Source organism: Anabrus simplex, chromosome 10, assembly GCF_040414725.1.
Source record: "Anabrus simplex isolate iqAnaSimp1 chromosome 10, ASM4041472v1, whole genome shotgun sequence".
Classification (NCBI taxonomy): domain Eukaryota; kingdom Metazoa; phylum Arthropoda; class Insecta; order Orthoptera; family Tettigoniidae; genus Anabrus; species Anabrus simplex.
Window position 1 is genome coordinate 34,033,088 of NC_090274.1, and position 26,065 is coordinate 34,059,152.

The window sequence follows — 26,065 nt, forward strand, 5'->3', positions numbered from 1 at the left end:
GTAAATATTTTGGGTAACATATGGTATTTGTAACAACTAGATTTTATTTCTATATTTACTGGAACTGTCCAGAAAGGTGACATGAATTTTGGAACAGGGTGTGTTGGCCTTTGTTAGTTAGGATTCTAGAAAGTATGTTCTGACTGTTCTGGAAATGGAAGATTCGCGATCATGCGTATTCAAGAAAGCTATTTAAACATCGCGACTGAAGTAGGAGTTGTCAATCTGGGTGGCAATAGGCAGGCTACTGCGTTCTGATTGGCTACTCCAAGGCCAGGGTTCCCTTTTAAAGAGAGTGAGGCAGCATTTCGTGGTCTGTCTGTCTATCTTCTATCTCTTGACTGTCCGAAGTTCTGACGTCGTCAGCGATGCCTTGCTACTGGGATGGGCCATTTGGGGTAAGCACTCTTTGATTTCTGTTCCACCTTAAATTTTTTTTAATGTTCACTTGCTTTTTCATATAGGAGTTTGCCCTAACCTCACCCAGACTTGCCACTCAATTATTTCGGATGCCTTAGCTTTTCAGCTGGGCTTGTCTGTTGTTTTCGAGGCATTCCCCTCTCCTTGTTTCGCTAAACATGTAAATTGTAGTTTTATGTATTTACCTTGGGGTTTTGCCTCTAGTAGTTCCGTGTCACTTAATGTACGCTAGTTTTTCCTCTGACCCACATCAGAAGTGTTTTTGGTGTGGGACCAAGTTGAACTGGCCTCTGCGCCAAAATTTTGATATTTCTGATTTTACCCTTTTTCAATTATGTTGTTCAGATATTTTGAAAGGTACGTTTAACTTCACTCTAAATGGTAATAGCATATTACGTTTCTTCTTACCTTCCAAACTGTATTGTACAACTTGGGTTGTAATTAGATGTATGGTGTTTGCTGACTCTTTGAACTTGTAAGAGGCTATTGTCAAGAAGCGTCTAATTTGTGTGTCTCAATTTGTAATTTGTACTTTACAACCTGTGTATCGGTACTTTCGGTGTGGCTGAATTTGTTCGGAATTCATTTGTAAAGTCCATTTGTAAATAATATTTTGAAAATCAAGGATCACGGTTGATTTTTTCCAGAAACTGCAACCTAAGCCATCTCCATGCCCTTGGTAGGTTCCCAGCCCCTTTCCACGTTCCTGGTTTATTATCATCAAGTTGGCCCTACTGATATTTACCAGTGTTGTTATCGGCGGAGTTCCGCGTAGTTCATCAGATGTTTTATTGTGTGTGTAGTGTCGTAGGTACTGTATAATTGCACATATTTTCCTCCCTTTACTGTGTTTGGTGTAGCCGCTGAAGTAACGGTTACAATTCCTATAGGGAACCTGAAATATTTTTCCCAAATTAGTAAATTTGTAATACCAATATAGTTCGTCCATTATTGAACATTATAAATTTTACAGCTAACTCATTCCTGGTTGCCAGCATTTTGCCCCAGTATGCCAAGTTGGGCTCATCAGTTGGTAAATAGCACACCTACCAAGACGTACGGCTAGTGCATACCGTGGAGGCCAATTCATAGGCTACTTGGAGCCACCGGCAGTGCCAATGCACAAATATTTCAGGTTCCCTATGGGAATCAACATCTATATCATCTGATGGCCAGGCAGACATCAAAATGATACAAGGCTCCAAGTAGCCTACACAGTGGTCTCCATGGTATCCACTAGCCATGTGTCTTGGTACGCGAGTTGCCAACAGTGGGTGTCGGTGCGACATAAAGCAAATACCAAAAAAACTTCAAGAAGGGATTGATATAGCAAAGCTGAAATGGTTTGGACACATGATGAGAATGCCTGGAGAGAAAATACCAAAGAGAACATTCATGGATACAGAGACTGCAAAGAGGCCTAGGAGATGGCCCAGAATGAGATGGAGGAGTTCTGTTGTGGACTGTATTGCAAATAGAGGAGGCGATAGCAATAAAGTACTAGAAGAGGAATGGTGGAAAGGTCGAGTAAGGTGGAAGGCTATGGTACACTGCCCTACGCAGAGAGAATCTGGAAAAGGGAATGGCTGAAGAAAGAGGGCTCGGATTTCTAAAACCAGAAAAACTCTGGAAATACGTATACTCTTATGCCCAAGAAGATACCAAATATTACATAAAATTTGGAAATAGGGTGCAAAATGTCATTCAACCTTTTAATGTTATAGCAGCTTGCACATCACTGAAGCAAGTCCAATTCTTTAAGCATCTCAGCTACGTTCTTGATCACAGCTGGAATAATTCTGTTGAAATTAGGCCTTGGACTGAACAAGTTTATTATTATTATTATTATTATTATTATTATTATTATTATTATTATTATTATTATTATTATTATTTGCTTTATGTCGCACCGACACAGATAGGTCTTATGGCGGTGATGGGATAGAAGAGGCCTAGGAGTGGGAAGGAAGCGGCTGTGGCCTTAATTAAGGTACAGCCCCAGCATTTGCATGGTGTGAAAATGGGAAACCATGGAAAACCATCTTCAGGGCTGCCAACAGTGGGGTCTGAACCCACTATCTCCCGGTTGCAAGCTCACATCTGCGTGACCCTAACTGCACGGCCAACTCTCCCAGTGCGTAACCTTTTAAGAGGCTTGCCGTACCCCTTCATGGTACAGAATAAAAACGTTTTGTAGTAGTAGTAGTAGTAGTAGTAGTAGTAGTAGTGCATTTTTATCAGCCCCAGCAAAGACTCGACCTTCCCCAGCCAATCAGCAACCCCCCCCACCTGCATGGCGGACCAATAGACGAGCAGCATACCGTAACTGCACTATATAATGAGGCGGAATTACAACACAACCCCACCGGGCGAGTTGGCCGTGCGCATAGAGGCGCGCGGCTGTGAGCTTGCATCCGGGAGATAGTAGGTTCGAATCCCACTATCGGCAGCCCTGAAGATGGTTTTCCGTGGTTTCCCATTTTCACACCAGGCAAATGCTGGGGCTGTACCTTAATTAAGGCCACGGCCGCTTCCTTCCAACTCCTAGGCCTTTCCTATCCCATCGTCGCCATAAGACCTATCTGTGTCGGTGCGACGTAAAGTCCCTAGCAAAAAAAAAAACAAAAAACAACACAACCCCATTCCACTGTGAGCTTCGCTGCTAACGAAGTCAGTCGGTGCCCTTGACAATGCCGAATACTGTCTTTGGAGAAACGTCAGGACCATCACATGCTCCTGGTCCAAGGCCTACAAGCCCGGAAAACACTGACGTAATTAGTCAAGATAATATCTGCAGCATTATCTTCCTCAAGTATTTTATCTTAACACATCCAGTTACCTAGCCAGAATAAAACTACGGGGCCTCCCAGTAAGAGGCAGACCCGCTATCCTACACCATGGAGAAGGTATTATTATAAGACAGTATATTAGTATTGTTATCCTTAATGTTATCCAAAATTGTGCCAATATAAAATAAATCTTACCGTTATATTATACTGAGTGTAAGGCATTAAGTCGTCAACGATGGCACACTTGAACGCTGGCCATGGAACACATGTTGTGATCATTACTCTCCGAATCTGTAGACGGCTTTGTCCCTTCACAGGTCGGCACTTCACTATGATGTAATCAAGAGTGTAGTAGCGATACTTAGGGACTTTATACCGGAGTGAGAGCGTCAGCAAGCTTCGAGCATACACCTCCAACTCTGCGACTGGACCTGGGGCTGCAAGAAAAAAGAAATTTATTTATTTACTAGCTGATGTACCTGTGCTTCGCTACAAGATTCTCAGAAAGACTGACTTTGTAGTTTTCCTAACTGAAGTCAACATAAGTCATTACAAAAACGTCAGTAGAGAAGCAGCAATTAAAAGCAATGTTAACATACAAAATACTGGATCAAATGAAAAACCGCACATTTTCTCACTTTTAACGAACAGTACTACAGTGCTGGACCTAACAGTCCAAAGTTCCAGAGCTGGAATGGCCAGGTAGCAGACAGCCGTGAACACTCCTCTGCCATTATTCCGTTAAATGTGCACACTGCTCATTCTAATCACTACCTCAGAGTAGGGATTGAATAGCTTGAATGCTATGATGAACCAGTGTGTTACGTACCAGTAGTATCAGAAAATTTATGAACCAGAGGAATGGCACGCTAAAGAAGAAAGTTACCCAACTTCCCAGCTACTTCCCGCCAATATTCAGGAAGGCTGTTACACTCGGTACGACCGGACGAGTTGGCTGTGTGGTTACGAGCACGCAGCTGCGAGCTTGTATCCGGGATATAGTGGATTCGAACCCCACTGTCAGCAGCCCTGAAGATGGTATTCCGTGGTTTCCTATTTTCACACCTATCTGTGTTGGTGCAACGTGAGGCAAATTTTAAAAAATACTCGGTACGCAGCAGTAATCCTATCTATCAGAGATGAGTGGCAACAGAACACACAAAGCACATCACAACAAAAACTGCTATGTAATGTTATTGTTGATCAATTTTATGAGATTTCTATATTTGTAGACCTTCATATAAGGTTTTTTTTGACTCTGTGATATTAAGGTGTCTTATAAAATTGTATCTAATGTAGACTGTAGTTCCTTATTCTCTGACTTTACATACCGGTACTGATTTTCATTAAATTCTGTTTACCCATTTTCTCGTGACTTGGTGCTGATATGGACTTAGGAACAAAAATCCAAATTTATGAATATCCCTATGATCATAGCCGGTACGGTAACAATGTACAAGACATAAATGATCGGAAATTGAATAGTATTTATCAATACAAACACTAATAAGATAAACATTTGAGAATTAAATTTTAGGCCTTCCCCTAAACTGCCATTTCACTCAGCATGAATAGAATTATTTATGGCCTAGATTATAGCGACTTATTCTCCGACTTTGCATGCCGATTTTCATTAAGATACAACCACTAATAACATAAATATTTGAGAATTACATTTTGGGCCTTCCCCTAAACTACCATTTTTCTCAGCGTGAATACTATTATTTATGGCCTAGATTGTATTAAAGTTTTCTCCAACTTCGCCTACCGATTTTCATTAAGATACGACCAGTGCCAATGAGCTCTCAGGAGCACATGAACACCCAGTTCAAATGCATATTCACACATTCATGGATAATTCAAAATTGTTTCCTTTGTTTTTACCTGATTTCATCAATCAATCGAAAGTATTAGACTTATATCGAAGCTCCGTTACAATGATAGCTGTTTGTTTCGACTGACAATGCAGGGAGTACACTGGAGATTTGGCTATGAGCCTGAAGACTATACACATGCGCATGGAGATGATGGGACGTCATGGTTTATACACAGATATCTCCATAAGCGAGGAGCACGGTAAAGTATGTGCCTTTCAGTCTACAACTACCCTCAAACAAGTGACAGTATTACAGGTGACCACAAGGGTCCGTCACCTCACCTGTTACTGTTGGCCACAGCTCCCAGAAGTTACTATTGCATTACATCATCGGAAGATTTCGCTAGTAGGTAATTCTGAACAGGGTTCATAATCACGGGAAAATATTTGCTTTACATTGTAGGTGGAGAATCATTTCAATTTCAATTAATTTGAGTACTGGTAAATGTGGTAATTGCACGCAATACGTTTATGCTTGTTGTCATACTTAGGTGGACTTCCTGCTATGTAAATCCAAGAATATTGTTCGCATCTTTTAATATTTGCTACAATACAGCATTGTAGCAAAGTTGCTGTGAATTTTACTTTTACCGAACTAAGTATTGAACCTGCCAACTTGGAGTCAGAAATACGTCTGAGCCACTCAGCCCAGCAGTCGTAATTTTAGTTTTGTTGTACACTCACTGATTAGTCTTGGGAAAATGCATCCTCAGTTATATGGGTTCTACCAAATTATGAGTGGAGAAGCAACCGTACAAGGAACTTTTAGTGAAATGATTTAAGTAAGTTATATTGTACTGATTTTCATTCTACTTTGGTATATTTGAAGACACATTTTGTTGTGAACCCCTTGCAAATTCTGACACGAGCCGCCACTGGATACGACCACTAATAACATAAATATTTGAGAATGACATTTTAGGCCTTCCCCTAAACTACCATTTCACTCAGCGTGAATAAAATTATTTATGGCCTAGATTGTATCGACTTACTCCCCGACTTTGCATACCGATTTTCATTAAATTCTCTTCAGCCGTTTTCTCGTGATGCTTGTACGTTCATACAGACAGAAATTACAGAAAATTAAAAAGTACATTTCATTGTTACTGTGGACTCTGCTGTTTAAATTCTGAGCAATGTACAGACAAAATTATTTATTTATTTATTTATTTATTTATTTATTTATTTATTTATTTATTTATTTATTTATCTTATTCATTCATTCATTTGTTCATTTATTTATCTGCCTGAGATTACAATTAACTTCAAGGATCTAGAATACTATGACTGCTTTATTTACACAGATGGATCTCGCATACCAAGCACAGATGAACAGGATAGAGTTGGGTGTGCTTTCGTTGTTCATGAAAATGATTCTGAGGTGTTCTCATCCCAGTACAAACTCTCTTCCACATGCTCTATTTTCTAGGCTGAGCTGTGGGCGATTAAGCCTGCGATCGAATGGTGCAAATCTAACAATAAGAAATCTCCGTTATTAAGTGATTCACAAGCTGCGCTGAATGCGATAAATAATAAATATAATCTGAATCCAATAGCTGAAATGTCGTATGGCTTTTAGTGCCGGGATATCTCAGAAAGGGTTCGGCTCGCCAGGTGCAGGTCTTTCTATTTGACGCCCGTAGGCGACATGCGCGTCATGATGAGGATGAAATGATGATGAAGACAACACATACACCCAGCCCCCGTGCCATTGGAATTAACCAATTAAGGTAAAAATCCCCGAACCAGCCGGGAATCAACCGGGGACCCTCTGAACCAAAGGCCAGTACGCTGACCGTTCAGCCAACGAGTCAGACAATCCAATAGCTGTAGCTATTAGAACCACAGCTCAACAAAATTCACACATCTCTTTTGACTGGATTCACGGTCATTGTGGAATATCTTGTAATAAGAAAGCTGATCTTCTGGCGAAAGCAGCGGCTACATCTAATTTGGAAATTTCTTATGACAAAACGTCACCTAGCTACGCTAAAAATATCATAAAGAAGCACGTAATCCATCAATGGAACAACATTTGGACTTCTTCCACTAGAGGCCAAGTCACCAGAGAAATATTCTTCCCCCAGGTTTTCAACCGCCTGCAAAGTAACGTGTTGGTGCCAAGCTTTGAAATTACTCAATTACTGATATTTACCAGTGTTGTTATCGGTGGAGTTCTGCGTAGTTCATCAGATGTTTTATTGTGTGTGTAGTGTCGTAGGTACTGTGTAATTGCACTTACTTTCCTCCCTTTACTGTGTTTGGTGTAGCCGCTGAAGTAATGGTAACGATTCCTATAGGGAACCTGAAATATTTTTCCTAAATTAGTAAATTTGTAATACCAATATAGTTGGTCCATTATTGAACATTAAAAATTCTCCAGCTAACTCATTCCTGGTTGCCAGCATTTTGCCCCAGTATGCCAAGTTGGGCTCATCAGTTGGTAAATAGCAAACCTACCAATATGTACGGCTAGTGCATACCGTGGAAGCCAATTCATAGGCTACTTGGAGCCACCGGCAGTGCCAATGCACAAATATTTCAGGTTCCCTATGGGAATCAACATCTACATCATCTGAAATGCTGCAGTGAAAGAGTTATAGTAACTTATCTAACAATCGCACCTGGAGGACGTGTGTTGAAGGTGAAAGCAATGGACTTGTTTGCGATCATCTCGGCATCCCCGTCTGGGGTTTGCGTGATGACTTGTATCTGCACTTCATACTCGGTTGCAGGAATCAGTTTGGTGAAGTTTATCTTGAACGTGTCTTTGTTTGTCCGATGCTCCAGAACTCTCTGAGTGTGAGCGCTGAGGACAACAAGATACCCTACGAGTACACCATGGACAGCGGAACAGTTGGTTGGGGCCATCCACTGCACTACAGCTCCTGTCAGGTGTCGAGACTTCACTGGCTTTGGTGACATTCCCACAGCTACATCAGGGGCTGAAACAAACAATAAAATACTAAGAGGTTACTCAGTAATAGGAACACAGAAAATGGTTTTAGAGCAGAGGTGCTTACGCTGGCCATTTTATACTGGGGGCACCCAGCACTGTAAGCAAGCGGGCACTCAGGCAAAGAGCGTGTGCTATTCAGACACCGTCACAGGACGTGAAGGTTGAGCAAAACAACTCCCGATCATTGCGGCGATGCCGAAGTTTGAAATGGAGGCAGAAAATAACGAAAGAAAGAGGGCAGAAATCCACGTCATTCTCAATATACGTTGTAAGAAATGAGTTATTTACGTTCATTGCTGTTTATGTATTTTGACATGATACAAATAAACACTTAGGCCAACAACCTCAATTTTTTGTACTCCGCATAATGAAATACAATTTCAATCTAAAATTTTAGAGGTGCTTTAGAAACATTTCTTATATAATACGGAGTTAAAGTGTATAAGTTGTGGCTTGTGGTTGCTTCGGTTTAAATTATCTCATAATCTCACCAACAATCCATTCATGCTTACCGGAAATATCATCAGTTAGATTATTTATTTGAAGGCATACTGTATATCTATTTGGTAGATGAATTTACATTGCTGTTATTTTTTAATCTTGGATAGTAAATATCTATGTCCTCACTAGTGATGAAACTCCCTTGCCATTTACAGGCTATTACCATTGGACGCCTGATAGATAAGTTCTAATCATCATCATCATCATCATCATCATCATCATCATCATCATCAATTCCTTCCAGCAAGCTGGGTAGGACGTTTAAGAACTATGTGGCCCTATTTATTACGGTCCTGATATGCTTCTTTTCACTCTAGGGCTTCCCATGTTTCTCCTCTCTTCTCTTATCTGATCTAACCACCTTTTTCTAGGGTGTCCAATTGGTCTTCGTCCCAGAACAATCTTTTCAAGATACTTCCTTGGTGTTCAGGTCTCCTGCATCTGCTTAACACGTCCTAGCCCCTTCAGTCTTGCAACACTCTGCCTTTCTTTCATGGTCAGGTTGACCTACAGGTCTCTTTGTATCTGATCATTCCTAATTTATGTCTTTCCTTGTTTTCTGTACAGCTGATCTAAGGAACTTCATTTCAAATTTAAAATACTATTTTCAGAAATTCAGTGAACAGGGAAAGTCACATAACACTACAGCACTGTGCAAAATCAAGCAGTAAACTTGTAAATAACAGAAAATAAAACTGACTGTTTATATTGAGTGCAGTATAATAAAACCAGGATATGTTGAAAAGGTCTGTTTTCTTGCAAATATACCATTTTTTATTTTTCATACTATATCCGAATCAACATTTCGCTGAGTGGTAGAGGAAAGCTTCGAAGTGACAATCGAACGACATTGCTTCCCTTCCCTGCCAAGTTTCTTCTCTCTCTCACTTCACTGTGACGTATGCTTGCTACGTAAGCTGCCCGCATTTATGTCAGACCAGCCCGGCAGCACTGGGCTGGCCTCAACGGGTGCCCAGCTGAGCACCTCTGGTTTAGAGAATTGCTTCTGGTAGCCCTACAGAAGAGGACATCCTTGTCTAGGTGGTCCTATACATTAGGGTACACAGTGGGGGCCATTGTGAATGAGAACTGCCCAAGATAGAAGTACTTGAAAGGCAATAGTGGAGGCCTTTGCTTCCAAAGGGATTGATCAGGCTCTGATGGTGATGATAATCAGTAATCATCAACTCGGAGCAAAATACCTTTAGACCCAGGGTGTTCGCCGCTTTGGAGCAGAGGCAGGAGCTCAGTAAAGAACGGAAGAGAAGTTTGTGATGTCATGCATATTGAATCTGCTCCCTAGAGCAAGCAGTTGATGATGTATGTTGATGAAGATATATAATTCTATGAAATGCCAGTTGTAAAACACTGTTGATATGTATTAATACACTGTTTTGTTCCCTTAAAAACAAATAATTACCTGCAACTGCTGTTGTGAAATCTTCAATGACGTGAATCCCAGCCTTTCCAGCGAAGGCTGACACCTGGACCATGTACTTTGTATAGGGCCTGAGATTCGTGATGCGTATGTGCGTTTCATTGGTGAACAACACTTTGTTCAAGCTACAAATAGTGCTCTCATTCAATGAACATGCTAAAATTTCTTTGCACTGAAACAAAAGTACACAAACATCATTAGGTTCCAAAGAAATTTAAATAAATATAACTTCTCAGAAGAACTTAAAATTTAAAACCAGTATTAAATAGGGAGAAACTTAGACATTACAACACAGTGGTAATGATGTTAATGATGATGATGCTTGTTGTTTAAAGGGGCCTAACATCGAGGCCATCGGCCCCTAATGGTACGAAATGAAATAACAAAAAATTCAAATTCATCCACTGACCAAAATAAAGTAAAAAAAAAATTGTCATAAAGAATGAATGGATGGACATGAACCCTACAAAAAAAAAAAAAAAAAACAAACAAACAAAAACAGTGGATCAGACTCAAAAAGAAGGTAGTTAATTAGAGTATTACTGACCAAGGGACCATTTATTAAGCTTAAGTGCGGCCAGTATCCAGTATTCGGGAGATAGTAGGTTCGAACCCCCCACTGTCGGCAGCCCTGAAAATGGTTTTCCGTGGTTTCCCATTTTCACACCAGGCAAATGCTGGAGCTGTACCTTAATTAAGGCCACGGCCGCTTCCTTCCCACTCCCAGACCTTCCCTGTCCCATCGTCGCCATAAGACCTATCTGTGTCGGTGCGACGTAAAGCAACTAGCAAAAAAAAAAAAAAAAAAAATCTACTAATGGCCTTCTTGGACTTTGAAAAACCATAATGATTGTGTGTGAAGAAACAAGGTATGGGAAGCATTACAGAAAAAACAGTGTCGAGAAGCAGACAATAGAAAGAGTGTGGGAGACGTACCAAGGGAGTGTTAGCTGTATGAAAGTGGGGGGAGAAAGAACAGACTGGTTAGAGAAAAAAAGTGGGATTAAGACAAGGAAGTGCTCTGTCACCTTTGCTCTTCGTTGTAGTAATGGAGAAGATAATGACAAAAGTGGCAAGGAAAATTGGAGAAGTAAAAATGAAGGTGATGATGTTTACAGATGATTTGTTACTCTGGGGAGAAAAGAAAGAGGATATCCAGGAACAGTTAGATGCATGGGAAGATGAGGTGGAACAATAGGGAATGAAATTTAATGCCAAAAAAGTGAGATAGTGATCACAACTAGAAAAAAGGAGAGACCTATGAGAGGAAAAATACTTGGAGGGGAACAGATTAGGAAGGTCGAGAATTTCAAGAAAAGTCACTTCAGAACAGAATAGAGGCATCTAGACTTAGATGGTATGGGCACATGAAGAGAATGACAGAGGAAAGGATTCCCAGGAAGATGCATGAAAGGGAAATAACAGGAAAACAACCAAGAGAAGACCAAGAGACAGGTGGATAAAAGGTGTGGAAGAGAGTGTACAGAGAAGAGGAGAGGTCTGGGCAAGAGTGATGAGGGAGAAGTGGTGGGAAGACAAGAGGGGTTGGAGAGGCTTATGTTCCAAGCAGACCTGACCAACAGCTGGAAACTGCAGATTATTATTATTATTATTATTATTGGACATGAAAGGACGCGTGAACTTCACAGCTACAAGATAGCTCAAGAAAGCGGGTTTATATTGCGAAGGTACTTACCGAAACAAGCTTGTATGGTAGATGTGTTTGTTTACAACTGGAACAACAGAATATTGAGTGAAATGTTGAAAAGTTTGTGGTGAAATAATCCTGTTGTGAGCAGCAATCTTGCCAAAGATCAAAATCATATAGAAGCAACACTGCGGTAGATAGACGATCATTTTCTAGTGTAAGCGCTCCCAGCGCCCACTCACAACATCATCTGCTTGACTCAAGACACGGCCAACTAGACTCCCTCATTGGCATGATGGCAGAAGCAGACATTCTATGCGATGCAGTGGAGCTTCCTGGTGTATCAAGGGAAAGCATCCACAATGGCCGAAATGGTAGGAGTATTGACCTAAATCTGATTGATGATATCAGTCGGCAGAAATGCAGATGGCAGCCAGAACGGGTTTGGTGGTCAACAACATTGGAAATGTGCCAACATTTCGACGGCCAGGATGTCAGGGAACAATACCGGATGTAACTTTCTCATCAGAGGATATCGCGCCTAAGATTACTGAATGGCAAGTGATCAAGAACTACACGGGGAGTGATCAACAATATATCATCTTTCGACTGCTCCAAGAATCTTCTCAAGAAAGAAACATCTTGCGCAGACCAGCACAGTGGAACATAGCCAGTATCGACAAGGAAAAGTTCATTGATGTAATACGGAATGGAATGGAGAACATAACTGAAAAATGTTTTGCTCGTAGAGGGAAAGAAATAGCTGGTGTATGTGTTGAACTCACTATGCAGCTAATCCATCAAGCATGCAACACCTCAATGTCCCGAAGGTGACCGCGAAATAGCTAGCGCCCAGCATACTGGTGGACTGTAGAAATTGCTGAACTGAGAAAGAATTGTCTGCGACTTTGACGCAGGGCTCAGAGGATGAGAGGCAGTCAAGAGAATACCTCAGTCACAGCGGAGTACAAGTCAGTGAAGACGGAACTCCTTAATGCAATCAGAAAAAGTAAAGCTGATAAATGGTGGGCACTGGCTAAAGAAGTAGAAGATGATCCATGGGGACTAGTTACAAGATTGTAATGAGGAAACTCGGGACATTTTCAACCCCGAGTGCGAATCCGCAAACCATTAAACAAATTGTGGATACACTATTCCCAGACCATCCAGAGAGGATTTACTGTGACGATTAAAAAGAACTGGATGATATACCCCTCTTCACAGTAGAAGAGCTGAATAGAGCTATTAGCTCTCTTAGAAACAAGAAAACTCCAGAACCAGATGCTATACCTATAGAAGTACTAAAGACAGTGGCGGCCGGTCAGTACGTGCTACCGGGCTCCAGCACGTAGCTTGGAACTGTAAGCAATATTATTTATGTACAGTACAATTATCCTGGTGCCTTTTCGTTGTTTTGAGTACGATATGAATTTGTGTTTTGTGAAAATCAGGACGAGATCTGTCGAACACCTAGCGCCGTTCTCCCGGGGAACAAGGCTCGTGCTCATGTGAAGTGAGCCCTTGCCTGTAGCCTGAAGGAAGCAATACGCAGGCGCAGCCAAGCTTGCAACACTCCCCCTAGCCGGCGGAGTATACCGTAAACCGGGATCAACTTTCACTGATCCCGTTTATAGTTACTTCCTCTCCCGCAAGGGGGTAGAATTACTCGATGTCTCCTGCTACCCTTATGTTCACGGCCGGCTTGATGCGTTGCTCTAAATAGCTCCTTGGAGCGCAGCGAGGGATCCAGTCGGCCGTGCTTATGTTGAACGTGGTAAGCGAATCTGCCACTAGAGAGTAGCATCGTCTGGGCTCGAAAGTAAAGCGTAAGTGGAGGCAATCTATCTCACACATGCTTATTAAAATATCCATCTTCCTTTTGTGTCAAAAATAAGAAATTCGTAGGTGAGTCAAAGAATCTTTGACTGACCCTAAATGTTATCCCGCATTACAATGTAATTTACTCTGGTGAAATGAAATAGCGTATGGCTCGCCGGAAGTATCCGAGGACATGTTCGACTCGCCAGATGCAGATCTTTTGATATGACTTCCGTAGGCGACCTGCGAGTAGTGATGAGGATGAAATGATGATGAAAACAACACGTACACCCAATGATGGTTAAAATTCCAGACCCTGCCGGGAATCGAACCCGGGATCCCTGTGACCAAAGGCCAGCGCGCTAACCATTTAGCCATGGAGCCGGACATTTACTCTGGTAATAGGGGAGGTCTCAATGAATCAGTTGGCAGCTCTTTCAGTTGCTTTGTGCGGTTTTGGTTCCTGATATATGAATACAGCTTTTTCCATTTCCCTTTGTGTTCATTACCCTCTTGAAGTATGCCATTCATATAATTCTCTTTTGCTTTCTTTTTCACTCTATTCAGTTCCGTCATTAGCTGTTTTCTCGCGGTTATATTACTGGTGGGTGTTTTTTCTGTCATTGTGTTAGTGCTAAAGTTTATACGAAGATTTATCAAATTATTTATCCACTGCAGTGTATATAAAGTGAAATTAAATTAGTGTTCTTAGTGGGGATCTATATTCCCACGATTCTATTTGCACTGATGTAAGTTGCGCCATTAGGTTAGTAAAAACAATATTTCTCCAATGAATTATTTATCTCGTAGACAGTTGTCGACGAATTCATCTGCTTCCAAATTAATGTTGTTTTTGTTTGTTCTGAGTTATAAATTGTGAGAAAAGTTGTATTATTATTATTATTATTATTATTATTATTATTATTATTATTATTATTATTATTATTATTATTATAACCAAGTTTGAAGTATGCATTGTTCATCATGGCAATATGCATATTTAAAACAGCTTATTTAGCTTGTTTTTTGTAGCACGTAGGACGATTTTTTCACGAGCCGCCACTGACTAAAGATAATATCAGAACTATGTCCAGAACTGTTGCTGAATTTGTACAATCATTGCCTGCAAGCGGGTGTTTTTAGTCCCCGATGGAAAATGGCTCGTTTGGTTTTGATCAGCAAAGGAAAACTTGGTGGTTATAGACCTTTATGTATGCTGGACACAGCTGGAAAAGTCCTGGAGAAACTTCTGCAGCCCAGAATCCTCTCAGCAGTTCAACTAGCAGGGGATTTATCTGTTCGCCATCATGGATTTCGGAGAGGACACTCGATGCTAGATGCAGTGTGGGAGGTGGTGAATACAGCAGAAAGGGCACAAATGGTGAACCATCATTCCCATAAACTGACACTTCTTCTGACCCTGGATGTGAAGAATGCCTTCAATTCGGCGAGATGGAGCGACATGTTGGTAGCTCTTGAAGAAACTTTCAAGCTACCACAATATCTTATGCGCATAATGAGAGATTACTTCAAAGATCGCACTCTGCTGTATGATACGGAAGATGGACAAAAGACAAAACGTCTGACGGCTGGTGCAGCTCAGGGATCGATACTTGGTCCAGATCTTTGGAACATAATGTATGATGGCTTGTTACATTTGGAGATGTCAGATGACACAAAGCTTGTGGGCTACGCTGATGATGTGGCCGCCTTGATAGTAGCTCATAATGTTGAAATGGCTCAAATTAAACTGAACCAGGTGATGTGGTGCATAAAAGAATGGATGATGAGCCACAGTCTAACATTAGCCAAACACAAAATGGAGATAGTTCTTCTGACAAGGAAAAGGATCGAAATTCTTGTACCAATGATTGTTGGAGAGTTAGTGATTGAAACATTTGCGAGCACAAAATATCTAGGAGTGACACTTGACTCCAAGCTCACATTCTGGAATCATATTCAGAGAGTGACAGACAAGGCAGTAAAATACATGACTGCACTTAGCAGACTGATGGTGTGATAGTACATATATCACACCCCCGAATTATATGTACAAGTTAGAGATATTATTGTCAGTATTCGATTTATTATTATTATTATTATTATTATTATTATTATTATTATTATTATTATTATTATTATTATTATTATTATTATTATTATTATTATTATTATTATTATTATTATCAGTATTTCATTTGTATATTTTGCCATTTATATTGGTAAGCTGGAAGATATCCACATATGTAGGTATGAGTAATTTGTTTTGCACGAGTGGGCAAACATTGCTTTAATAACTCTGGTAATTTGGTTGAGTCATGTGGCTACCCCAGTGTTTGTTGTGATGTACTTGTGTCGGGATATTCCATGAGTCATGTAAACATCCCGGTGTCTGATGAGATGTGTTTGTTGATGTTGTTGTACTAGGGAAGTTCGGTGAGTCATTTAATAAACCCAAGTGTTTGTTATTGTCTTGGAACCTAGTATGAGTTCAGGGCATGGTATTGACCAGTAGAGAACACTCATGATTGGCGGGCAAGCACCAATCCAGACGTATCATGTGAGAGGAGGGGGATGTTGATGTCTATAAAGGTTGATCATACGGCGGCAACCAAGAACATTGTAATGTAACTACTACAACTACAAGCAGTACATTGTAAAGGAACGAGAAGGAAGACAACTACAACCTATCACTACGGAAGAGACCCACAACTGACACTGTACGGGAAGGAAGTGGTGCCGATACGGTATTCGAGTGACACAGCTGCAATGGACTGGACTTCAAACGTTCGTTTAGCGTAGTCTTGTTATGTTCGTGGAAAGTGGATGATCAACAAATTGTGGAGGCCGTACGCATTAAGTGTTGTTGTACTTGTGGAGGTCTAGCATTATATGTCGGTGAAAGCTATCTCAGACTTTCCATAATTTATGTTGAGGATCGACAGACATGTGTATATATCTTTACAACAAGTGTTAAAATATGTGAACACAGAATTACAAGGTACAGTATCTGTGTGATGTGATAACTGCCGATTATGAGAATCAGTAAGTCGAATTGATATAGATACAGTGAAGGGTATTTATCTTCATACATGTACATTGTTCATCGGACTATCTACAAATGGTAGCTTAGTTCTCGCTTTCGTTTTCCCACGATTTTCATTATTGTTGTTGTTGTTGTAAATATGGAGTCTTCCAGCAATATTTTATGTGTGTATTATATGTATAATGTTGTATGTTGATGAGGTGCTTATGCACGGAATTTGTTAAGAATATAGTTAGCTATTTTAGAATCAGTGTTATTGATGAACCTAGGTGCAGTTCCTACCTAATTAGTCATTTTCAGGAGGTTAGATAAGGCCTGCAGCAGAAGTACCAGTACGCAGCATTATGTACACGCCCTGGGATATACAGTTTATCATGCTCTTATCTAAATTCGAGGGATCCATTCTGGTGAACTCTGGAGCCCATACTACGGACATTTCAGTTAATTATGCTTATTAATTTTATTAAGTTTTTGAGTAATTTTATTTATATATTTTTATTCATGATTTTATTTATTATTATCAACAAAAAGTTACAATGGGAAATATTAAAGGTCCGAAATCCAGTAAACGACGTCTTCTCATGTCGATGGTTCAGTCAGTGCTCCTATATGGCTCTGAAATCTGGGCTGAATCCTTGAGATTTGCTTGGTATCGGAGAAGGATAGCTGCCGTACAACAGAGAGTGGCTTTACGTATTGCATGTGCATACCGCACGGTTTCCAAACCTGCAATCCTCACGGTAGCAGCAATAGCCCCAATAGACCTACTTGCATTGGAGCGACATGAAATCTGGCGTACCCAAGGAGAGCTGGGAAAGAAATGTGCAAAGAAGCGTGCCTTCCGTCAACTGATGAGGCGATGGCAATTCGGATGGGAAAGTGACCCTCGAGGCAAATGGACCAAGCAACTGATACCACGCTTGGATATCTGGATTGAAAGGGCCCATGGTGAAGTAAATTACTAACCTTATGCAGCTTCTAACAGGACATGGATATTTCCAGAAATTCCTGCATAAACTGGGCAGAGCGAGTGACGCAGCATGCATATACTGTGATGACATCGACGACGTATTTCACACCTTTTTTGTGTGCGGCCATTGGACGATTCAGAGAAGATGCGTGGAAACTCAACTAGGAGAATTGACAACAGATAATATTATTTCTGCGATGCTGCGAAACCATGAATCCTGGGATCGCATGGCAGTGTCCTTCGTCAGAAGACGAAGGATTTGGAAGCATATGAACGTTCGTAAAGGAGAAATGAAGAAAGAAGACGTCTGAAAGACAAAGCACAATATCACCCTGAAGTAATGAGAGAGCGGTTCCGGGGTGAAGATACACATCGTGGGAAAAGGGTGTGTGGTTTTTAGTGGGTAAGAATCCCACACACTTGTGGAGTGCGGACCCTTCAGAAGTATCTTTTGAAGATTTTCCACAATCCCTCGTAAAAAAAAATTATTATTATTATTATTATTATTATTATTATTATTATTATTATTATTATTGATAGGACACATCTTAAGACACCCAGGACTTGTTCAGTTGGTTTTTGAAGGAAGTGTAGGTGGCAAGAACGGTAGGGGTAGACCAAGGTCTGAATATGAACAGATTAGAGCAGATGTAGGATGCAATAGTTACGTAGAAATGAAAAGGTTAGCACAGGATAGGGTGGCATTGAGAGCTGCATCAAACCAGTCTATGGACTGATGACTCAAACAACAACATTATTATTATTATTATTATTATTATTATTATTATTATTATTATTATCAAGATCAGCCCTGCATTTAAACACAGTATAAAATATATTTAAAATATAAAATGTAAACATTAAAATCACCACAAATAAAAACTTAAGTTCAGGTTTCTTTTGTTGTTGTTGCTAGGGGCTTTACGTCGCACCGACACAGATAGGTCTTATGGCGACGATGGGATAGGAAAGGCCTAGGAGTTGGAAGGAAGCGGCCATGGCCTTAATTAAGGTACAGCCCCAGCATTTGCCTGGTGTGAAAATGGGAAACCACGGAAAACCATCTTCAGGGCTGCCGATAGTGGGATTCGAACCTACTATCTCCCGGATGCAAGCTCACAGCCGCGCGCCTCTACGCGCACGGCCAACTCACCCGGTCATGTTTCTTTTACTCAGTTTTCCATTTTAGGAAGGTTGTTATTGTAGCTTGTTCCTTTTTCTGGCCATACTTTGACTGCAACACTAATTAAAATTACACAAACAGCATAACTTCATTTTAGCCAGAAAATCACTACCAGGGTAAAATCTAACATTGTGACCATTGATTACTCTATTCATATTGTAATTATATAATCTAATGTTGCATTGTATCTCTTGTATATTGTATTGATTGAAAAAATGTAATGTTTGGGGCTTGGAAGACTGTGGGGAATTTTATATGTTCACGTGTAAATTTTGTATATTTGTGTGTTCATTTTTTTATTTTTTTTTAATGTATCCTGTGTGTACAGATATCTAGAATTATTTGGTTATGACACTACTTCAAAATTATGTAATATTGTGAAAAATTAGCCTTAAAAAAGTTTAAAGGTAAGAGGAAATACTTGTGGGACATACGGTGGCACACGTGCCAGATCGGGTAGGATACTTCCAGGAGTTTCCGGTTGCATCAGTTTGAAAATTTCTCGATGTTACACGAGATAGTTTGTCAGCATTATTTTCTGGGCCCTCATAGACTATTTGCAATTGGCGAACAAAAGAAATGCGGGGCGCTCATTGGTTGTTTCACGATTTCACCATTTCCGGCAGCGGCACTCTTGGCGAGAGTCAAGTTCTTCCAAGCAGTCTTGTTTCTTGGACCGGCGACGGGAGAGGTTGCCTTCTCCAGGTGACGGGTCTCTTTGGCCCCTCGGATAAGGTAAGCAATTGGCTTTTTCATTTTTCTGGTAGTAATCTTCAATGTAGAGTTCAGTTTATATCTCCTTAGTGCCAGAACTTACCCACTTTTCTCTCAGTCGCCGAATTTAAAATTTAAATGACTTAGACTTTGCGATGAGTCGCATTATGTATGTTAAGAGACAGTTCCCTTTTTCGTTTGTGTTCTTAAATTGTGTTAAAATGTAAAATGTTCAATCCTTTTGGTTGTAAATATAAATCATAATTTTCCTCCCGACTACCAAAGACTAATCATATGAAACCAATTTAATTTTGGTCCGTATTGATGATAACATATTACATACAGTATTAAACAGGTGGACCCTCATCCTTGTTGACAGTAACACAGTAAGACAATATAATGTACAAAAGGCGTCCAATATACAATGCAATACATTTTCTTCTCGACCATTTTCGATTTTAAAAAATTGGAATTTTGTTTGGAACATATCTTTGAATATTCCTGCTTTGTCTCGTAGAGTTTCATTAATTTCCAATAGGTGGCAGCGCTATAACTAGCCTTCAAAATAGCATCTGTAACAGAGGTGTGCACCAAACAGAAAGCAGTTATCGAGTTTCTTTTGGCAGAAAACTAGGGATCACAGATATCCACAGGTGCTTGCAGAATGTCTACGGAGACCTGACAGTGGACAAAAGCACGGTGAGCCTTTTCTATGACCTCACACAAGTCTGCACACCCAACAGGAGCTCACAAAACTTCAGCTGATTGCTCTTCCTCATCCACCCTACAGCCCGGATCTCGCATCTTCTGACTTCCATCTGTTTGACCTAATGAAGGATGCACTCCGCAGGAAGCACTATGTGGATGATGGGAAAGTTATCGATGCTGCAGGACGTTGGCTCCGAAATCGACCAGTCGAGTGGTACCGTGCAGGCATACAGGCCCACACATTATGGTAGCGTAAGGCCATAGCTTTAAATGGAAATGATGTAAAATAGGGTATTGTAGAAAAAGGATTGGGGAATAACATGGTGCATTTGAATCCTAAATAAAACCAACCTGCTTTTAGAAAAACAATGTGCTGTATTATATATTGAACTACCTTTGAAGTAGGTGCACGATATTATGAAGCATGTGAGTCAACAACCTCCCCATCCCTCGACATCCTGGTGCGCACTTCCTCCTTACGCTACAGTCGAAAAATTTTAACTTGTCATATACATTTTAAAAAATCAAATTCCAGAAACCAAGCCAGACATCAGAGGGCCAGATATGAGTGGTTGTACCGTACTTCATGTTAAATTTCTAATGGGTGTGTTCAAATTATACAGGGTGTTTCAAAAAGGACTTCACAACTTTGACAGATCATAGTTATTTATTCATTTTACTTACGGAAATGGTTTTGGTGTTGTCTTGACTGACAATAGATCAAGTTTTACCTAAACAGGTTGAATGTGACCTCCATCGGCATACCTGCCAACTTTAAGAAACAAAAATTAGGAAGATTTTTTAATTCTTGCATTTCATCACATATACCAAATACAGTAGAGACAATATGCGACACTGAGTGAGATATCGAGGGACAGCTATTGGAGCTCACTCTAGCGGATAGACCTGAACAGTACTGATTCTCTCATAAAAGCACGTGTATTTTTGTGTGAAGTTTTTGGTGTTATTTATGCGTTTTCAGTGAGCTGACATAATTAAATAGTAGCGTGTGTCATTCCTTGATATCTCCTCTCAACATGAGGGGAAAGGTATGTGCTGTGTTTGGCTGCAGTAATTACGAAGTAGAGAAAAATGCGCGGTCGTTCTTCAGGTTGCCTCGTGACAAGAACATGTAAGTAATATTGTGTTTGCATATATATTCTTCCAGTGACAGAGATTTTTATAGTACTTCATAATCTTCTGACCTGCTCGACTCATATTTTAACTGGCATAAAATGTAATACGCATATTTTATTGTATAGTGCAGCAGTTAACCTTCAATACCGATGTGTTGTTGTAGGTGTGATCTGTGGGTTTTGAAATGTCACAGAAGTGATTTGGATAAGGTGTACAAGAAAGAAGGGACGTTACGCTTATATAAGAATTATAAGATCTGTTCAGATCATTTCCAGGCCAGCGACTTTTAAAATCCTCGACTATACAGCCAAGGGTATGTTACATTTTTACTCTAATTGTACGTAAATATTCCTCAAAGCATCACTATCGACAACATTTTCATACTTTTCTTTCTTTAATCCCTCTTCTCAGATTAAAGCCGGAAATATATAGATTTTCTTTCTGTTAGTAGGCTTCATGTTAAGAGGAAAATTGTCCAGCTTTTAAATGTTAATTCATTGCATCATGTGTGTAAGGAATGTGCCGATATTTTTATTGACAAGTGTCTTAATGTGATCATACAATGTTTTTTAAATGAGAAAAAAGACATATCCAACCGTAAAAGTTCAGGCAGGAATGCTAAAGCTAAAAAAGTAATGCATAAATGAAAGATCAAGCCATTTCACAGCAGCCCATTTCATATCTTGTTTATGTGTCTAATTTCAGTCTTTGAATAATAACCTTTTAAATAATTTTTCATTCATTTATCCAGAATTGCTTTAGCAACTTCGAAGTTAATATCTCAGTACCACTTTCTTTCTAGACGTAATTTATTTATCCATTTCCGTATATACATTTCCATTGATATTTGAATTTAGCGCGATTTGTTCAGGTCAAGTCACTAGGAGCGCCACCGTCGAATTGTCTCCCGTTTTAGCAAGGCGAAATCCGTTAAGTGTCGTGTATTGTCTCTACTGTATTTGCATATACTCCACCACGGTCTACGTGAAAAAAGGTCAGGTTAAAAGGCATACATATATCTACAGTTACAATGCGAATTGGCCATTAAATTAAAAATTTTAAACTAAGAAAACATAAAAATGGTTACAAGAAGATGTACCTAATCACTCTCATTTATGACACATACATTAATAATATTTGTCACACCGACACACGCAGCAAAAAGCATAATACCGTATTTTCTCGCGTAATTAACGCACTTTTTTGACGAAAAATGCAGGAGAAAACTTTGGATGCGTAAATTATTCAAGGAATTCGGATATTTACAAATTATTTACAATTCATTTACATTTAAAAGATACATCAAATGTAATACAAACACAATTGGTTGAACTCATTTGCGGTTATCGTCATTTGGCGCAAAATTCAGGTAAGTTAGACACGTGGGTATGAAGTATACATAGACACTGGAAAATATTCTTCCCATTACGAGCTGACAATACGAACTGAATGACATACCGGCAAAAAAAAGAAAACTATCCAACACGAGAAGGGCCGGGCATCGAAGGACAGACCCTGCTACATTACCCCAAACCGTTCATAAGCAATCTTGTACGAGTGAAGTATCCATCCACCCTTTTTCTTGAATACGAACGTGGATCACTTGCGGAAATTTTGCTTTAGGCATTGTTTTTCGTTTTAGAACAATGTAAGGTGCAAGCTTTCTACCATCAGCTGTTATAGCAAGCATTGCAGTAAGTTTTTTGCCTCCGGTAGCGCGTACGATAACACTATGTTCATTTCTTATCGACTGTTCGACTTTGTGATATATAGAAACTGATTGCCGTCTGACCTGCGGTTCCTATAAGGGACAGCAAACATTCCTTCACTTTATGCTTCTCAATCACAAAGCGATGAAAATGGTTCAAATCATTCGTCACATTTTGGCATAATGTTGTTCTTCGTCTAAGAGGAAGTACATTTCTCTCCATTAAATTAATCAAGCCTCGGCTAACTTTCAAATCCGAGACACTGATTCTACGTGCCGCGGCTATTTCTCATTCTTTAAAATACAGCATTTCGTGAGAAAAGGCTTATTCAACACTGCGTAACAAAATCATCTAGTTACGCAGATAATCCTCTACTTGCGGAAACTTGCCGCTTTTTGGACCGCGAAATGCTTTGCGAGACTTGTTGGCCGCTTGAAGTGCACTTCTGTTACCGCGGTAGCGCACGTTTCATTTGGACACTGAATACTTGCCGCCCGCTGCTCTATTCACGTATGTTTCGCGTAACTGATCACCGCGAGCTCGTATGATGCAGTATTAACCGAATACTGTGGACTGACAAACAATCCTGAGATCACAAAATGTCCCGTAACCGAAACACTCGTAAAATTAGTGCAGTGGGATTTGCTGCCGGCTAATAACAGCACGTTGCCCTGTATTTGGAGTGCCCGCTTTCGCAATAGGAAACTTGCTACTTGAGTAGTTGACATCTTTATTTCGAAACGCATCCGGAGCTGAGTAATGGATGTTCGAAGTTGTGGGTGAGTCAAATACGTGAACATTTCTTTCTCTTCACTTTGGACCCCAAAATATTGGGATGCGTAAATTATGCAAGGGCGTCAATTACGCGAGAAAATACAGTAGTTTCCTTTCATAGCCGGTAAAATGAACGGAAATTTATAGGCATCTCTGAACACGGAGATAACGTTTGTTATATTTTTTGGCCATAGCGACAAAAGAAAATTCCAGAAACTGTCACCGACACAACCCCCTTAAAAATATTCAACTCATTAAAATTATGCACTTAAATACGCGAAACTACCACATACAAAACATACGACTTTGACACAGGGGGAAAGCATAGAAATGCAAGAAAAAACACGTGGCCTAGAACTCCGACGAAACCACGCACAGAACTGATGTTAACAGCGTGCGAACAACACGATAACAAACTCATTCCTTCGTCCTGATTGAGTCGTTAGTGCGCGCTAGCCTCTAGCTTGCAGGACGATTGCCGCCCCGAATCCCCAGCTGTATAAAGCGCACACGCTGCTGTGGTGAGCGGGAAACACGATACACGCTATTTGCTTTACGTCGCACCGACACAGGTAGATCTTATGGCGACGATGGGACAGGGAAGGGCTAGGAGTGGGAAGGAAGCGGCCGTGGCCTTAATTAAGGTACAGCCCCAGCATTTGCCTGGTGTGAAAATGGGAAACTACGGAAAACCATCTTCAGGGCTGCCGACAGTGGGGTTCGAACCTACTATCTCCCGAATACTGGATACTGGCCGCACTTAAGCGACTGCAGCTATCGAGCTCGGTACACGATACACGAAGGCGACGGACGAAACACTCATGAAATACAGCAATAAAGCATAAAATAAATACGCTTGAAAATTAGGTTTCGTAAATTACACAAGCACATACGAATTTATCCTTTATCATAGGGGAAGAGTATTGACCGTACTAGAGGTTATATTAGTAAAAAAATCGGAAGAAGTAAAAATAAATCGGAAAATCGGAAGACGAGTTAAAAACCGGAAAGTTTCCGGGTAAATAGGAAGGGTTGGCAGGTATGCATCGGTCATGGGGCACACACCCCATCTGAAGTCAATTTCTTGCCAAACTCGCTGCAGCATGTCAGGCGTGACTTGTTCAATTGCGATGCAGATTCTACTTCCAAGTTCTGGTAGAGAAGCCGGTAAGGGTGGAACAAACACTGTATCCTTGACGAATCCCCACAAGAAAAAGTCAAGAGGTGTCAGGTCTGGTGAGTGTGGGGGCCATGCAATTGGTGCACCTCGTCCAATCCACTTACCCGGAAAGCGTACATTCAGGAAATCCTGGACATTGGAGAGGTAGTGTGGCGGTGCGCCATCTTGCATGAAGTGTATGCTGAGTTCTTGGTCATCAGCGTCAATCTGCGGGATTAAAATGTTTTCCAACATACCTAAGTACACTATTCCCTTGATAGTTTTCTCACCGAAGAATAAACGCCTGTAAACTTTGCTCTTGCTCAATGCACAAAACACGTTCAATTTTGGGCTATCACGTTCATGTTCTAGCACTTTCACTGGATTTTCACTGCCCCACATCCTACAGTTGTGTCTATTAAATTTACCACTTAAGTGAAAACTTGCCTCATCGCTGAAGATAATCTTTCCATAGGAATGTTCATCTTCTTCCAACCGATGTAACATGTCCACATAAACGTCCTTACGAGCAATCTTATCAGTGTCTTTTAGTTGCTGTGTCATTGTGAACTTGTATGGTTTGAGATGCAACCGTTTTCTCAACACACGCCAAATAGTCGTATGTGCGTCGCTCAGCGCCGTGTCGATTTTCGAGGACTGTGCTCAAAACGTTGTCTCACTTGCTCTACAACATTGTCAGACGTACGTGGACGACCTGAGGATTTCTTATGGCTTACCGAACATCCAGTTTTAATAAAGCACTTATGCCACTCATAAATAGTAGGCCTACTGGGAGGATCTTTACCATACTTTGTACGAAAATTATGTTGCACAGATGTCGCGACTTCGACTCTTCAAACCAAAACACACAGCGAGCGCGCTCGGGACCAGTGAAGGGAGCCATCTTTGCTGCAACTGCTGCTAGCACTTGCAGTGGCACGATTCTGTACTAGCGTACCACGCGAGTCAAAACTTGATCTATTGTCAGTCAAGATGACACCAAAACTATGCCTGTAACTGAAATGAATAAATAACTATGCGCTGTCAAAGTTGTAAAGGCCGGGCTGAGTGGCTCAGACGGTTGAGGCGCTGGCCTTCTGACCCCAACTTGGCAGGTTCGATCCTGGCTCAGTCCGGTGGTATTTGAAGGTGCTCAAATACGTCAGCCTCGTGTCGGTAGATTTACTGGCACGTAAAAGAACTCCTGCTGGACAAA

At 40.6% G+C, this 26,065-nt stretch overlaps 1 protein-coding gene and 1 pseudogene across 1 annotated transcript in view; both read right to left on the reverse strand.

Moving 5' to 3' along the window:
• LOC136881783 (phosphatidylinositol phosphatase PTPRQ) overlaps nt 1–26,065 on the reverse strand; it is a 153,892-nt gene that overhangs the window by 32,864 nt on the left and 94,963 nt on the right. Inside the window, exons 15-17 of the mRNA XM_067154221.2 lie at nt 9,966–10,155; nt 7,710–8,030; nt 3,405–3,646 (exon numbers count right to left, since the gene is read on the reverse strand). Of these exons, the coding sequence (XP_067010322.2) occupies nt 3,405–3,646; nt 7,710–8,030; nt 9,966–10,155 (753 nt within the window). The remainder of the gene's footprint in view (nt 1–3,404; nt 3,647–7,709; nt 8,031–9,965; nt 10,156–26,065) is intronic.
• LOC136882217 (uncharacterized) lies at nt 24,741–25,753 on the reverse strand (annotated as a pseudogene).